We start from the raw sequence: 15,696 nt of genomic DNA, 5'->3' as shown, positions 1-15,696 counted from the left end.
CCGTATAAAAAGGAGATCCAGAGCCACGAATAACTGGATTTCATTTACTACTTTCTCCCCTCTGGCATGCAGCTGCGCACACACCAATGCCAAATGAAGGAGATGGAGGGAACATTGGCTGGTGATGGAGACAGACCACTTCTTTTGCACAGCCTTTGCCCAGCCTCCAACCTGCACCCTTAAAACCTGAAGGAGCATTGGTGGCCCTTTTTAAAGACGCGTCCAGCTCTGTTTCAGGGCTGTTAGTGCAAAATGCTGAGTACAGCAGCCACAAACAAGCAGCCCTTTATCAACAGCAGGCAAGATCTGGAGAAGCAGTCCCATTAAGAAAGTTGCAACTGCCACAGTTGATTCTCCCAAACAATCAATATTAAAATACACACACTTAAAAGCAGGAAGGCACTTGTCGGACAGTTTAACAAGCAAGCCGACAGAGGCACAACGGCTTCTATCCAGCACGCCTCCACAGCTTGTTTGAAAGACTGATATCCCCATCTTTCTTTTTTCAGCCATTCCATCTGCTCGTGAATTATGCAGAGTTGATTTAATAGACCTCAGCCTGCCAGGACAGAGCACTGGAGTGATAGTCCATCTCTTGAAAAACACCATCAGCCTGATCCCTCTACAGATATTTTATTTAGAGAACTGCAAGTATACACTGTCCTGTAAAACCAGATAGAAGACACAGCCTCCCAACCCACATGGTCAGCGCAAATATCATAGGTAGGACTTGCACAATGAGGCAGAACAAGGTGGGGGTTACTGAGGATGAGGAAACCAGAGCCATAATCTTTATAGAACAGGATGGAGACAAACCATCTCGCTAAGGAGTGGATCGGTGCCTCTGCAGAAGCCATGCTAATTGGTTCAAAGTAACAGCAATTCTTGCTCTAAAAGAGTTGACAGCCAAGATAAAAGTAAATTTTGGTTTTATTTTAACTTGCATGCAGGCCTGAAGCAGTAGCAATCTTTTCCTCTCAGCTCTAAGCACCATATATAAGAGGCTTGGGCTTGTGCCAGCCAACAGCTGTAGGTCTACTGAAACTTCAAGCGCTGTCTCCAGAACAGCCACATTCTGCTCATGTGCTGGAACTCTGCTACCAGGAATTGGAACTGCATGATGTTAGCCTGACCTCCCCAAAACAAAAGCAAAGTGGCTTTTCCAGCCTCCCAGCGTCTATGTGCAAAACGAAGAACTTAATTTTTAGGCAGAAACTATGACAGTACCCAGCTGCCAAACAAGCTCCTTTTTAATGCCAGCATTATCACCAAGGCAGTCTCCATCACAAAGAATTTAGAAATACGAAGATTTCCTCCTGAAGTGCGCTCTGACAGGCACATCACACAATCAGAGTAGAAAACGGCCAAAGTACAGTGCTCCCTAACTGTGCTTCCCTGAAATAGAAGGTAAGGGAAAAGGAGGACTGCTTCTGACTGAAATATACTGTAAGTATATTGGGGTTCTAGCAAAGCTGTAGAGTTCACGCTTAATTATAACCTGAATTGAACAGGCTCTCTGGGCAACTTAAGAAAGAAAAATCCACAAAAACAACCCCAAAACTCACCTTAGGTAGGCGCAAAAGTCTCTACACGGAGCAGACCTGTACTAGGAATGTGAGCACAGCTTAATGCCACAGAGAAGGAAATGCTCATTGCATGTGCCGGGAGAAGTTACGTTGAAAGAGTGAGGGAAGAGGGAAAAGGAGAGGCTGCAGCATCAAATTGTGCTGCAGGCTTTACTGGACCCCTTACAAAACATGAGGTTTTAGTCAAACGTTTTGAATTGATAACTACAAATGTTCCTGTTCCAGTTAAGATTCAACAAAGATTTCAAAACTACAGCTTGGGCTGAGTTAATTAATTCTCACTTTTAGTACAAAAAAAAACCCAAAACAAACAAGCAATAATTAAAACCAGCTACAACCTGACTGGTTTGATCTCACTTGCACAAGATAAATGAATATCAAACTCATTAGCAGCTCAACAAGTATATACGCAATACAGGCTGTAGGGTACTGTCAGCCAGCAACAGCACCGAGCTAGTGATCATACAGACCCCAGAAAAAAGTACTTGTACTCAGCAGCTTACAGTCCAGATAGTCTCGTCTTTTCCCAGTGGACATTAATTTCTTACTAGACAGCTGCACACGTTATAAAAGAAATCTTAAAATCAACATGCCCAAGAAACACAATCAAATCTTCAAACCTTTTTTAGGATGGGGTCTTGGAGGTTCTGTAGCTGCTGGCATTGAAGAAACCTGAAAAGACAGAGAAGAGGAGTATTAAATACACCAGGCAAGGTTTCTTGAAGATCTATTCTAGAAAATAATTGGAAAGGACAACTGGCAAATCCCAAAATGGTGTAAAAATAGCATCACTGCTGCTAGACAAACTCTGCCCTGCCAAGTGCTGCTCTTCCCTAACCATAGCTAGGCAGAGGTTTCTGTTTGCCATGTAGATTAAACAAACCTGCTCTTTTCAGAGTACATTCCTGTTCCATAGGTTCACTGCTATTTATTAGGGTTCCACAAAGAAATCATTACCTTGTAAATAACCAAAACTCAAACACTTAAAATGCTAATTAGAGATCACACCACAAAATTTATTACAAAACATTTTTTTATAAAACATTTATAAAGTTATTTAGAACAAAGTCATTCCTGGGGAACCATCAGAGTCTGCAGGCACGTGAGTACATCGATGTCCCATCGCACAGCAGGCAACCTCAACCTGCAAATATTGCCCGGAGCTCACGGACAAGCAAGTACACAGTCTGTGGAAAATAAATGCATTTTATACGTTTTTCTTACTTTGCATATAAAATCAAACCCTCACGGAAGAGAAACATGATTACACAGGGAAGCATTTTTATTTTTTACTTCCAGTTTCTTGGGGAAGAGGCATTCCACACTCCTCTTCCCCAGACACCACCAGGGTTTTACAGAACTGTGTCGCCTCCCCTCTCCTTAACAAACTACTTTTTAAAGTGGAGATTCGCTCTACACTTGTTCCTTGTAATCTTTTTGGAACGTTTTCTGGTTCTGCTCTTCTTTTATTGGAGATGGGGAGGATCAGATATCCCGAGTACAGTATCCAAGACATGAGTACAGTATCCAAGACATGGAAATAACCAAGATTTATAAAAGAAAAGCTTTTACCAGCTTTGTTTCTTAATAATTTCTAACATTTTACTCAGTATTGTGAAAAGTTTATTACTAGCTATCGTAAAAAGCTTAGATGGTATTTTCACAGAATTACCAAACTCCAAGCACTTGCTCCTAAGCAGGAACCACACAAAGCCCCCAATAATTATTTTTTTTTATCATTTACAACTTTTTTTTCAATCTGTACACACCATTCCAATTCTAAGCCCTATCACCCAGCACTGCCATGACTCTCCTGCAGTTTCTGCCATGACTCTCCTGCAGTTTCTCTTACTTCCCCTCACCCGACCACCTGCCCAGCTGCCCTTCTCCGGACCATTTCTGGACACACCAAGCAGGCCCCTGCAGCGCTTCACTAATGACCCCCCTCCGGCACACAAAAAATGAGTACTTGTTCCTTCTTTCTGCTCCTCACCTTTTAATCAGGTACTTATCCATGACAAGGGTTTCTTTTTACCTTATTCGAAGACCATTTATTTTCCTTAAGAGCATTTGGCATGGCATCCTAGGCTGATAAGCAAGCACATACTTAACCAATACTGCACATATAATGCCTCTAAGTTGCTAAGAGTTATAATATGTCACGATGAATCTGCATAAAAGTCGCTTGGTGTTACTTAGATATGTTTACTGTTAAAGCATGTTTGCTGATTACTTATAATCAATGTTTTGCAGTGGAGATATGGCCTGAAGGTTGAATATAATCAATAGTATGTGTGTTTTTAGATAAAAAAAATGTAACATGTATAAATAGGTCTGAAAAATGTTAAAACGGCACGCGCGATATTGGTGGAACTACCCCCCCCCGTTCCGCCCAGCGCTGAATAAACATACCTACTTTACAATCTAATCATTGTAAAGTCTGTTTTCCGCATGTCAGCAGTAGGAAATGAGCGAGGGGCTCACAGCCCGCCGGGCAGGGGAACCAGGGCAAGCCTGGGGGGCACCGAACCGCGGGGGAACGTGGGGGGGGGAGGGGCGCTGAGGGAGGCTTGCGTGTCACTGACCACCCCAACACAAGTCAGCACCACGCTCCATCTCTGTTTTCAATACCAAGCGTACAAAGGTTAAACACTCGCTCTTAAAAGCCCCTCCCGCCGCCGCCCCCGCCTCCCCTCGCCCCCCAAGCCCCCCCGGCCCCCCCTAAGCCGCCCTAACCGCCGGGGGCCGGGCAGGCACCGGCGGCCCCTCACGGCGGCGGCCCCTCACCGCTGCGGCCTGCGGCTCCGCCATGGCGAAGAAGCGCGCCGTTACCACGGTTACCAACCGACACCCCCCCCCCCCCCAGCACTTCCGGGACAACCACAGAGCGGCGCGGTGCACGACGGGAAGGCGGCGGGAAGACCCGGGGCATCCGCCGCCGCGTTCGCCACGGAAACACCGGCGTGACTAATGCAGTAATGGAGCAGAAGTTTATTAGGGAGGGTTTGCACGGCTCCCCCGCGGCCTGAGGCGGCCCGGCGGCGCAGGGAGCTGCTCCCCCGCTCCCGGGGGCTGGCGGCCGTGCTGGCACCGGGGGCAGCTCCTATGGGAGCGCCTGGAGACCAGGGGCGAGGAACGCGGGCAGGTAGCCCCAGCCGTGCCCGCCAGCAGCGCAGGGCCCGCGGGCACCCCAGGCCGGGCCTGCCCGCACCTGGGCCCGGCCCGCAGCCGGTACTGGCCCCGGGGCGCGGTGACCCCCCGCGATAGGCGGGCTCCGCTGGCCCAGCCCACCGCGCCCCACACGGACCCACGGCTTCCACCAGCGCTTAAATACACGGATAGGGAACTTCTGTGAGCCCAGGAGGAAGGGCAAGTAGCCGCTGCCCGCAGACAGAGACCGGCAAGAGGCAGCGCCGCTCGCCTCCATCCCGCCCCGGCACAGTGCCCACAGGCTCCCGTGTGATTGCCGGCGGCAAACAGGGCACCGCGGGTAGAACCGGAGGGGAAAGCAGGTAGAGAGAGACCAGGCTATGTCGGTGGAAGTGCCACATCAGTGAGGGAGCTCAAGTGACCCGACTGCCAACTGGAAATGGCATTTTGTATTACAGACCTGCCTACAATCTGCCTCTTAATTCACCGGTCAGCAAATTTATTCCCCCCTCGAAGCTGGCAGATCAGAAGAAAGGTTTGAGGACACTAGCCTGGCAAAAAATACCACAGAAGGAATTCCTATACAGGAGTAAATTTAATAAAACCACCACCAATTGTTTACTTTAACATAGCTTGTTACAGAAATCATAAAAATGGACTCAGTAGCTAACTTATTAGTTCTTTCCCCTTTTAACTGAAAAATACCCTGTTGATTTCAGCTTCTACTGCACTAGATGGAGTGTTAAATATTTGCCAGGACAGTATGCCCAGTAATTGAGCCCAAAACAAACACAAAGACAATTCCATCATCTTTCCTTTTCAATGTTATGACTCATTATAATGTAAGTGAAACTTAAACAGCAAGGAACGGTCCATTTGACAGATGAAGGAGAGCAGGGGAGAGAAGAGAGGAGATCCACAGCCGTAATCTTTCCACAGGTCTGAGAAGTGGTGCAAAATACCCCTCCTGTTCCTGCCTCAGAACTAGAAGTAAAACTCTAAATACACACACACCTCCTCTGGGTTCAGAGCACGTGTCCTGCGTGCATGGATGGGAACAGCAGAGTTGGATTTCGGCAGCTATCAGTCTGGGGTAGGAAAAAAAAAAAACAAAACAAAAAAACCCAACACACCAAAAAAAAAAAAAAAAGCAAAGCATCCTGAATCACAGTGTGCATCAGTCACCAACACAATGCACACAGGGTTACCGAGCGTCATGAGCTGCGCACAAGGGGACGGGTCCGTTGCCAGCAATGGATACACACACAAAACCATGGAGGCTGTGGACATAAAGGAACTGCAGGAAGAGGAGAAACCCAAATTCTCTGGTAAAAGCCTTCCAAAAAAAAAAAAAAACCAAAAAAAACAAAACACCAAAGAAAAAAACCCACCATGTTCACTACACCAGCACACGCTTCCCCCACCCCATCCCAGGGAAAAACAAAACAAAACAAGATAATCAAACTGAAAGAAAATGCACAGCAAATAGACATAATCTTGAAGATTTTTAAAGAATAAATATTTTTTGTAATTAAACATTATGCAAACACGTGCCACGCTTGCTCTTTGTCCATGCATATGCGCTATATACAACTTTGAAAAATACTGTGTTGTCCTCTTTTTGTTTTAAAAGTCATATACAAAGGTGTTTTTTTTTCCTTGCTGTGTAACCCCCCTCCTCCCCTCCCCAAGAATAATCTTTACAATGAGCCAATCAACATTCATCTGTGTACTTGGGTGGCAGAGAGGAAAAGGGGGGCAGGAGAGCCATCCCCCCCTTACCAAAGTACATCAAAATGGCTGGTTTGGACATGAAAAGCAGTGTCAAGAAACTGGTTTAAATTCCATCTGTACTACACACAGGAAAATAAAGATAGAAAAGAAAAAGGAGTCGGCTTGGAGAATGAAGCTACGTTACAAGTTAAAGTTGGAGGGTTTTTTTTTTTTTTAGTGCGTCTGTCACACTCTTATTGGCCGCCTAGAATACTGTTGTACAATGGTTTATCTACCTTTTTTTATTACAATATAATTTACTTAAATTTTCTGTTAACAAAACAGAATCCCGGTACTACAGACCAGCGGTGTAACAGGCGTAGCGCCTTGTGTGTGTTTTATTTGAATCGCATGAGCACTCTAGATGGTAAAGGTTTCAGAGTTCGTTTTATGCGGGGCCAGTCTCAGTCCTCAATGTACTCCCACAGGTCCTTCTCGTAGCCTTCATGCACATGCTGCAACAAAACCCTTCGTCGACTCTCGCAGTATCTGCAGCGAAGAGGAATGGCACAGAGAAGGCAGGTTAGACACCATGGCCCACTCCCAGCATTGTGTAATGCAAACCTACATTAAGCCCCACTTCCAAAAGAAGAGATCCCCTGAGAAGGGACTTAGTATTTGTAGCCCATTAACAGCGCTAATTAAGACTTCAACTACTCCAGTCACTCAGCACCAGGTCTGTGGCTGAAAAAAAACCCAAAAAAAAACCCCAAAAAACCCAAAAAAACCAAACACCATGCAAATTTAAGTTTCCCATGCAAAAGTATCCCCAAAGCCCCTACAGCTAGGAAATACTGAACAAGGAAGCAGCAGTGGCCACAACATGCAGAAGCCAGAGCATAGGTTAGCAGTGACACCCAAAATGGGACAAAGCTCTCCTCAAACAAGGGCTGGTGCCTATGAGTCATATCAGGACAACAAAAAGCCAGGAGCTGGCTGGGCAGAACCTCTGGAAGGAGCACTGACCCACTTCTATTCCCCTCCAGAATCCCAGTGGAGATGGAAGCAGTCAAGCTGGCTACAAAAAGGGTTACTGGTCCGGCTTGGAGTGCAAGTTTTACCTCACCGTGACTCCTGAGTCTCAGAGGGGCACTAAGCCTGGCAGGATCTTCCTACCTATGCTCACTTAAACAGACAAAGCTGCAAATCTAACTGATCCCAGGGTTAGGTACAGTCCTACCAGGATCAATGATACTGAGGAAAAGTGCTATCATAAGAACATATCAAAAGATGCCATGTTCATTTTGGGTGCATCAGCCAAATAAAAAGATAAAAAGCAGAGAAGCACTTCAAGTATTCAGGTTCCCAGAGCAAATTATAAGCAAGCAGCAGGCATTCTGCACTAAAGCCCTTCCAGTGGTGATGCTGAAGTCTACATCATCTTTAGGCATGCAGGGGACAAAAAAAAAAAAAAAAAAAAAAAAATCTTAGTAGCAGCTCCCACAGCCCCAGGCACAGCTGTGTCCATGGTTCGGCAGTGCTCAGCCCCAAGTGATGTGCTGTAATGTGAGAAACTGGCACCCAGGAGCCAACCACCAAGTTACCAGTTCCTGCTGGGAATTGTGTGGTACAGTTTCTGGGCACACGCACCAGTCAGGAGAGCATCCGAGGGGCTCCAGCAGCTGGGAACCCGGCTTGTTCAGTAGTGGCTGAGTATCTCTCTGCTCACTAAAGCGAGGTGCACAGGAGGAGTCTCCCAGCAGGTGCCCCTAGCAGAAAGCTATCCTTGATTGCAACACATGCTAACAGGTAGGCAGAAATTCCTCATCTTAACCTGCAGCCCTTGTAAGATACTGAATGGTAGCAGCATCAGACCAACAGACTTATCTGAATAAAACTCTTCTGGCTCTTCTCATTGCTATCAGCTGTTGCAACAGAAATCATCATACACAAAGTCCCATTGATTTTCTGAAGCACGTGAAAGCAAACATGCATAGCTTCTGCTTTCCCAACTTCAGTTATTTTGCTGCTGGTGGTGGGGGTTTAATCCTGTTTTCCAGAAATGTCTTTGCAAGCTAAGAGATTGAAACACCTGAAACCAAATTAGCTAGGAAGTCAGTTCATGCAATTTCCCAGAGCTCTTTAAACCCACCTCAGTAACATCTTTGGTCCTGGTCTTGCATCAGTACACTGTAACACCAGCACACAAAGAGCACCGTGCAGGACATAATTAAGACATGACTGAACTAGTTAATTAGGGACCTGCACGGGCTTGACAGATGCATACTTTCTTCCCAGAAACATGAAGGCAGGTTTGGGATACTATGTTCTCAGGCAATTCAGGCTATATTAGGTTTTAATTTCTTCTGGATAGCTGTTACCATCCCTAGAAGAGCATCCAGTTTCAAAGGACTTAAGTGAACAAGCAGCTTGACCCAAGATACCCTTCAAGGCTACCATTAAGTAAGTTGGCAAGTTACAAAATGCCTCAAAAGCAAAGGTCTGGTTAAGTCTTGTCCAGCTCCAGCCATGCTACCAGACCAGCAGAATGGGCCACAGGCCCCCCAGAACTAAACAGCTAACTCCACTCCCCAAAGTCCCTTAGTCAATACAGCTCACCCTACTTTGCTTTTTTTCTTTTCCCCTAAGCTAGGCATAACAAATTCAGTGACTTTGGCAAAATGCCTCAAAAATGCAAGCCATAATCCTGTGACTCATCTGCATCTACAGCTTTGTATTTTTCCACTGTGCAGAAGTGATTCCCCTGGGACTGTGAAAACCATTAGCATTTGTGTCACCTGGACCCTGGTTCTTCTGCTCTCCTCTCTAGCTGGGCAGGTTGCTCTCTCCCTCTTCTTTAAAGACAGCCTTTCTACACCCACTTTTTGCACAAAAGGGCCCAACAGAAAAATAAAAACACCCAATTGCTCTTTTACAGCAATGCATCCTAGGCCAACGGTGTCAGCTTGGAACAACAAAGTTACTCCTTGTTCCTTGGCCCTCACTATGCAGGTCCCATCTCGGGCCTGGCCATTCCCACATGCTCCTTCTCTGCTGAACAGCAGGTGTATGAAAAGCCATTGCTTTTAGTCACAAGATTTTTCCATTATGGGACTGAATCTTCTAGCTACTGCTCAGCAGAACAGATGCAAGGCACAGCTGGGAGCCTCTCCCTGCAGGCTGTCACCTTCCCCAAGGGCTGGTCCCGGCAGAGGCACAAAACCACACAGCCAGCATCCGCACAAGGGCTTCACCACTGGTGATTTCAGGAGCTGCTGTGGGACACTGCTGCTCTGTTCTCAGATGCCCAGGGACCAACTGATGATCATAATGCATAGCAGAAGGCCAACAGCAAACAGCTTCCCAGGGACATGACTGGTGAAAAACCATACCTTGGCAAGTACACATGCCACCACCTGTCACAGGATAGCAATACAGGTACTCAGGCAGCTGTGAGATAGAGAATTATTAAAAAACAAACCTGTACTTGTCCTGTACTTTCTGCTTTATGTCTTGCAGCGAATCTTGGGATATATCTCGCTCAAGGTACCCAGAAAGCACCTCTGTGGCATTCTCTAAGTCTGCTTGGTTATTCTGCAAAGACAAAAAGAAAAAGAGTATTTTGGGGGTGGGGGGGAGGAAAGAAAGAGATTTTTTAACTCAATCCAACTGAAATCAGTCCTGAAATAAAAAGCAGGATTATACATGCACTGTATAACACTCTAGTAACCTGCTCTGAGCATCGAGACTGAAAAAGCTAAAATTTCTTCATTTGATCAGGAGAGAATTTGCATATCTACCAACAAGTCTTCTGTCTTCCTTGATCTGCAACATCCTGGCAAACCTAAAAAAAACCTTTTCCTTCCTAATGGTATAGTGCAGTACAAGGCTATTAATCTCCTGTTCTGTCCCTTCTCTATTTATTTTTATCAGCATTGGCAAAGTCTGTGTTGACCCCGGTACACACACAGCAGCATCGGAGCACAGCTTTTGCTATTGCTCAGTCATTCTGTGCACCCCTTGCTGAGCACACAGTGCAGAAGCATCCTGCTTAGGTTCTGCACAAAGACCAACAAAGGACTATTCTAAACTATAAAGAGTCAATACAGCTTCACTTCTGAAGCAGATTAGGCCTCCACCTTTAGACCGTGAAAGGGCAACTGTAATGGTAGTGCCCTTGGAAAAAGCCAACACCAGGGAAAGTCAAAATGCCAGATTTAAGCTTTAAGGCCTTCTTTGCCAGTTCAGGACAGAACCTCACTCTCTTGTTTCAGGTGGCAGCATCTTGTACTCTACTTTCTCCTCGAGCAGACGATGCTATATGATGCCCAGCAGGGCCACTGACTTTTGTCCAACAGAATATTAAGCCAGACTCACTTTGGTAAAGCTGGGGACAAGAGTTTCTCCAAGCATTAAATCTCTATTTCGCTTAGCTTTATAACCTGAACTCCTGACAACCATGTTTTTTTCTCCTACCTCAAAGATAATGGACTGATTATTCTTTTTGAGGTAGAAGGCAAAGACGTAAGTGTACATGAGTGTGGCACGACACTGGCAGAGGACGTCGACTGCTTTCTTCAGGAACTGCACCTCGATCCATGACATGTTGTGCTGCTGCATCTCCTCCATTTTCTGCTTCACCTGAGCATACAGCTTGTGCTCAAAGCGCAGGCTCTGCATGTGGTTCATATAGCGGTTGCAGTAGAACAGGTACCTCTGCAGGGCTGCTCTGGATCTCTGTGTTAATTCCCATTAGGGAAAAAGAAAACAAATAGTTAAAACAAAGTAATGGCTGCAAGAGAAGTAAACCCCTCACAAGGCTCTTCCTAACCCTGAGAACAAGCTTCCTTTCCAAAGGCGTTTCCTTTCCCCTCACACTGGCCAGACTTAGATGGTGCTGCTTTGTGTGGCACTATTAACCCTGACATAGTGTGGAGATGAAGCCAGACCCATAGCAGCTCACCCTCATGCGGGGGACTTCCTAGCACTGCTGTGACATCCTCACTCCCAGCCCTGAAAGTAAATAGAATCACATTGCTAAAGCCTAATCAGTTTTGAATTTCAGCCTCACAGTTCAAGCTACAAGACTTAAATGCTTCCAGTGTCATAACAGACAGTGAGAAGCAGATTTTCTTTTCTATTATTTTGGCTAATAAGGAATTCCAATTAAACAATTATTGTGCTTGTATTAAGAGGGCACCCTTAGGTTGCCTAGGCCATATTGATTATAGAGCAGAGCAAAGACGCCATGTGCTAAGTAGTACAAGAGAACCAAGATACTCAATGCATAGCCATCAATCTTATTTACTTCTCACTGACAGATCAGCTAGGGAAAAAAAAAGACAACAGCATGAGCATGGCTAACTTCTACGTTGTGGATGTACACTATCAGCCAAAGTCATCCTTATCTGCAGGAGGAGGGGCTGCAGGAAATACTTTGGTTCTTGGCTATAACAGTACTTTGACAGAGATGCAGAAAATGGATTTCTGTAAGCTGTGGCACACAACATGCAATCCCTCCCCACTAAAAAGGGGTTTGGCTCTATCCATATTCACTGAACAGTTTAATGTAGCTGCAACTTCACCCACTATTTCTTCTATGTCAAGCCTCTGAATGTAGTTATTGGAATGACAGCAGTCTATTTATATTCAAAACATCTGCTGTGTTTAAACACCTCAGGATTCACATTAAGAGCTTTGCAGTAAAGAGCATTTTATGAAGGATGTGAGGACTGTCATCTCAGACCCATGGCACTATGATGACTCCATGTTAAGAGCTGCTATAAAACAGGCAAGGCAGCGTGACAGATAACTGAGTTAACATGTTCTTTAAATTGGGTTAAGGTGGCTTTGAACAGGTGAGTTTTTTTCTTCCCTAGCAGGAAGCAAGAGTCCAGAGTTGCAGGGGAACTTCACTGTCTTTTGGATTCATGCCCAAATCCAGGAAATTCTTCAGAGCCAGTTTATAGGTTTACAGAAAGCATGCCACAGGGCTGGTGATCTCACTTATCACCAAAGGTTATGGACTCACCTCCTGTGCATCCCTTGCTGCCTTTGCATCATCCTCATTGTAGCGATTACAGTTGTACCTGTAACAGGGACACAAGATTCCACAGATTTCAGTCCAAATCAATACCGTTTGCATCACAGCTTCCTCATCTTCCAGGAAGGCACGCTCCTGAACTCACCAGGCAGATCCGTGTGGCTCCCAAGGGCCCAGACACACCCAGCAGAACTCTGCTTTGCAGTTCTGGTTCCGACAGACCATGTGGTTGCAGCCCCCGTCCTTCTCAATGGTGACATGGCATTTTGGGCATTCCTGTTCACAGGACAGAGAGCACCGTTAGCAGTGAAAGAACAGAATCCAGTCTTATGAAGTCAGAAGGGCTCCCATGGCAGTAAGAGGTAGCACGTCAAGTGAAATGCATGATTTACTACTTCCCTTTGATCATCGAGATCCATTTTGGAGTCAGGCCTTAAAATATTCCCGAACTCCAAGCAGCTAGACAGCAAAAAACCCTAAGGAGTAACACATTTTTATCTATGCTGCTATTACAGTGGTACACTGGCTAGGTAATTTCATGACCTCCTCCAAAATCACAGCAGTAGTGATGGTCTGTAACATCCATGGGGAAGGCATCTGGCTTTCCCCACCATCAAGTGTTTGGTCCACTGCAGCACTCAAACTGAAAAAGCCTAACAGTAAGCTGATATCATGCTGTTATCAAACCAAGACACCTGCAATTGTAAAATGTCATCCAAAAAGTATCTGAAAACATGCAGCAAGAATCTAGCGTGCTTCAAAGAAGTTTCTGTCAACTAAAAAGACACTTCTCCTCCTGGGGCATTTCCACATTTCCCATCAGATCCCTTTTTTCCCCTTCATGTGACACCTCACAAAAGCCCACATGGGGCTTCCCTTTCAGGTGTGAGGCCTTTGACAAATACAAGGATATCAGAGCAGCACTGCACAGGGAAATCTTTGGGGAATAGGCTGGTTTTTTATAACACTAATATCATTCTCATACATCAGCAGCATATGACATCTTCCTAAAACGATATTCAACTCATGTAGAGTATAAAAGATTTATTTCTGTTGTATGACAATGAGTACACAAAGCCGAGGCTGCAAGAATATACTAAGCTGCCTCTACAAGCAAAGGAAGCCAGCCCAACTCTCTTCTGCCACTTGCTCCTGTCCCTGTGGCACTTCTCTTGTGCCAGGACACAAGGCGGCTGCACAAGAGCTCGGCCAAGGAACACAGCAGGTTAAAATCAACCAGCAAGTACAGAGGAACAAAACCCCCAAAATAAACCCAAACACATTTTAGCTGGGATGAGTTCCTTGGTCCAGCTTATTACACAACCACAGCAGCATTTACGAACATTTTGCAGAAGCCAGATTTATCTACAAGGCAGTAACAAAGATATCCAAACAAGTAATCCACACTCACATAAAATTCACTGCAGCTTTTGCGTCAGGAGCAGATAAAAACCCCTCCCCAGTTACGAGCACCTCTTTACTGTTGGCTAACCAGAACCACCACTTCCTACTCTGGCATTCAGATAAATTCTCAATAAAGGAAGAACCCAACATGTTCAATCAGTCTATAACTGCTACTTTTATATAGGACACAATCCAACACATTCTTGTACGCCCACTCCAAGTGCCCCAACTACTACTCCACTTTCACACGAGTTTGCCTATTTGTATTGTAAGAGACAAGAGAATTTGTACACCAAGAAGTACTCTGAAGATAGCTCAGGAGGTGCAAAGGACCAGTGTGGTCTCCAGATGTCAGACATGGCCCTTCCCACTGCAGGGAGGGAGGTCTGCAGTAAAGTAAAGCAGGTTACAAAGGAAGAGAGGCAAGGGGGAAATCATAAGGGACTGCAACTTCTCTTGGCCAATATAAGAGAGTACTTTCAGCTAGTTTTGCTTCCTGGTGATTGCAACTTTGCAGACCTGAGCACTGATGAAAAATAAGGCTTATTACAGCAGCTTGCCCTTACTTTGTGGTTATCCTTGCTTTGAGCCGGGGCGCCAAACAAGATGACATTCCTTTCCAACCTAAATCATTTCATGATTCTGATCTCCCGAGCAATGGCAGGGCACCCCACTTGAGTGCTGCCATTATTTCTTCCTCTTGGAAGTGCTGCTTTGGTCCTACTGCCTGATCCTGAAGGGGAAGGGTTAAGGACTGGGCAGAAACAGGCAACATCCCACACAACCAGCAAGGTTTTCCTGAGCCATTCCTTTGAAAGGAGAAGCTATTACAGCACTTGTTTGGAGAGCACTGACCTCCTGTTCAGCCAAGAGGGACAGCATTCCTATCCCATCAACAGGTCACAACCAGGGCTTCGCCTGAGTAAAAGGACAAAGCTCTGTTTCTAGCCAGAAGACCAGGTTTGTCATGTAAATAGAAAGACTCCCCCGATTTGGGGAACTACTCCAGCAGTTAGATGAGTGTGTCTTTCCAGTCACACCTCTCATCCCATCCTTGTGCTCTGTTAGTACACTGCAGGCTAGCTGGCTGCTTTTTTTGTTTTGGTTCAAGTTTTTGGGGGCTGGTTATTACTCAGATGGGCTCAACCAGCAAGCAAGCCCCTAAGGAGATTTTTTCACATCTCCTTTCCTCCACATCACCTGTGTTTGTCCTACAGACAGAGTAAATGAAGCACGGTAGCTCCCTTGCTGTCCCTCTGCGGGGAAACAGCATCAAGATGTCCTCTTGGGCTGTCCATAGGATGGATACTCAGCCAGGTAAGCTTTTTCCCAATTAGTCAATCAATGCAGTTCTATGAACTTCAGAGTAAAAAAAAAAAAAGAAAAACCCACATCTCTCCTTTCAGCACCATACCCAGCACAGTATCTATTTTCCTTTTCCAGGCAGCCCTCCATCCTATTGCAATCCTGCACCAACACATCAGGACCCAAATTCAGGTTTACCCCATCAATATCCTTCACAACTGTGAAGATCCCAGATCTATTTGCCCATCAGCCAGGGTGCACTTTGCTAATATGTACAAAGAGTGGCACTGCACCCCTGTCACATCATGACACAGCTCCCTGTCACTCAAACGCTGACCCTGGGGCACACAGCAATGAATGTTTTTTCAAGAGAAGATGGTGGTCACAGAGCTGTGCAATTTCTTCCAAACATCTCATCTGTGGAGACGCTGACACCTGCATGCCACAGTGGAAGACACTGCTAATCCAAACAGCTGCAGCAATCACTCCTGCTTA

The 15,696-nt window shown here is 45.7% G+C and overlaps 2 protein-coding genes across 18 annotated transcripts in view; both read right to left on the bottom strand.

Annotated features, from left to right (window-relative positions):
* The window catches only part of BBS4 (Bardet-Biedl syndrome 4), a 44,142-nt gene extending 39,668 nt beyond the window's left edge, over nt 1–4,474 (bottom strand). For 2 of the 14 annotated variants that reach the window (XM_055716846.1, XM_027802889.2), the window contains exon 1: nt 2,207–2,258. Coding sequence is in view for 11 of the 14 variants with exons in the window: in XM_055716842.1 (XP_055572817.1) it covers nt 2,207–2,258; nt 3,622–3,663 (94 nt within the window). In the remaining 3 variants the exon portion in view is untranslated. Of the gene's footprint in view, nt 1–2,206; nt 2,259–3,579; nt 3,964–3,998; nt 4,156–4,373 lie in introns of those variants that run through there. The other 12 variants (XM_055716834.1, XM_055716838.1, XM_055716841.1 and 9 more) reach the window with 12 other exon arrangements.
* A 1,754-nt stretch (nt 4,475–6,228) lies between these two features.
* ARIH1 (ariadne RBR E3 ubiquitin protein ligase 1) overlaps nt 6,229–15,696 on the bottom strand; it is a 61,326-nt gene continuing 51,858 nt past the window's right edge. For 3 of the 4 annotated variants that reach the window (XM_055716828.1, XM_055716830.1, XM_055716831.1), the window contains 5 exons: nt 12,638–12,768; nt 12,481–12,538; nt 10,926–11,186; nt 9,931–10,043; nt 6,229–6,998 (listed from right to left, as the gene is read on the bottom strand). In XM_055716828.1, the coding sequence (XP_055572803.1) occupies nt 6,914–6,998; nt 9,931–10,043; nt 10,926–11,186; nt 12,481–12,538; nt 12,638–12,768 (648 nt within the window). In that variant the 3' untranslated portion in view covers nt 6,229–6,913. Of the gene's footprint in view, nt 6,999–9,930; nt 10,044–10,925; nt 11,187–12,480; nt 12,539–12,637; nt 12,769–15,696 lie in introns of those variants that run through there. The other variant, XM_055716832.1, reaches the window with a different exon arrangement.

The sequence above is a fragment of the Falco cherrug genome, chromosome 7, assembly GCF_023634085.1.
Source record: "Falco cherrug isolate bFalChe1 chromosome 7, bFalChe1.pri, whole genome shotgun sequence".
Taxonomy (NCBI): domain Eukaryota; kingdom Metazoa; phylum Chordata; class Aves; order Falconiformes; family Falconidae; genus Falco; species Falco cherrug.
This window is presented reverse-complemented; position numbering and strand designations above follow the sequence as displayed.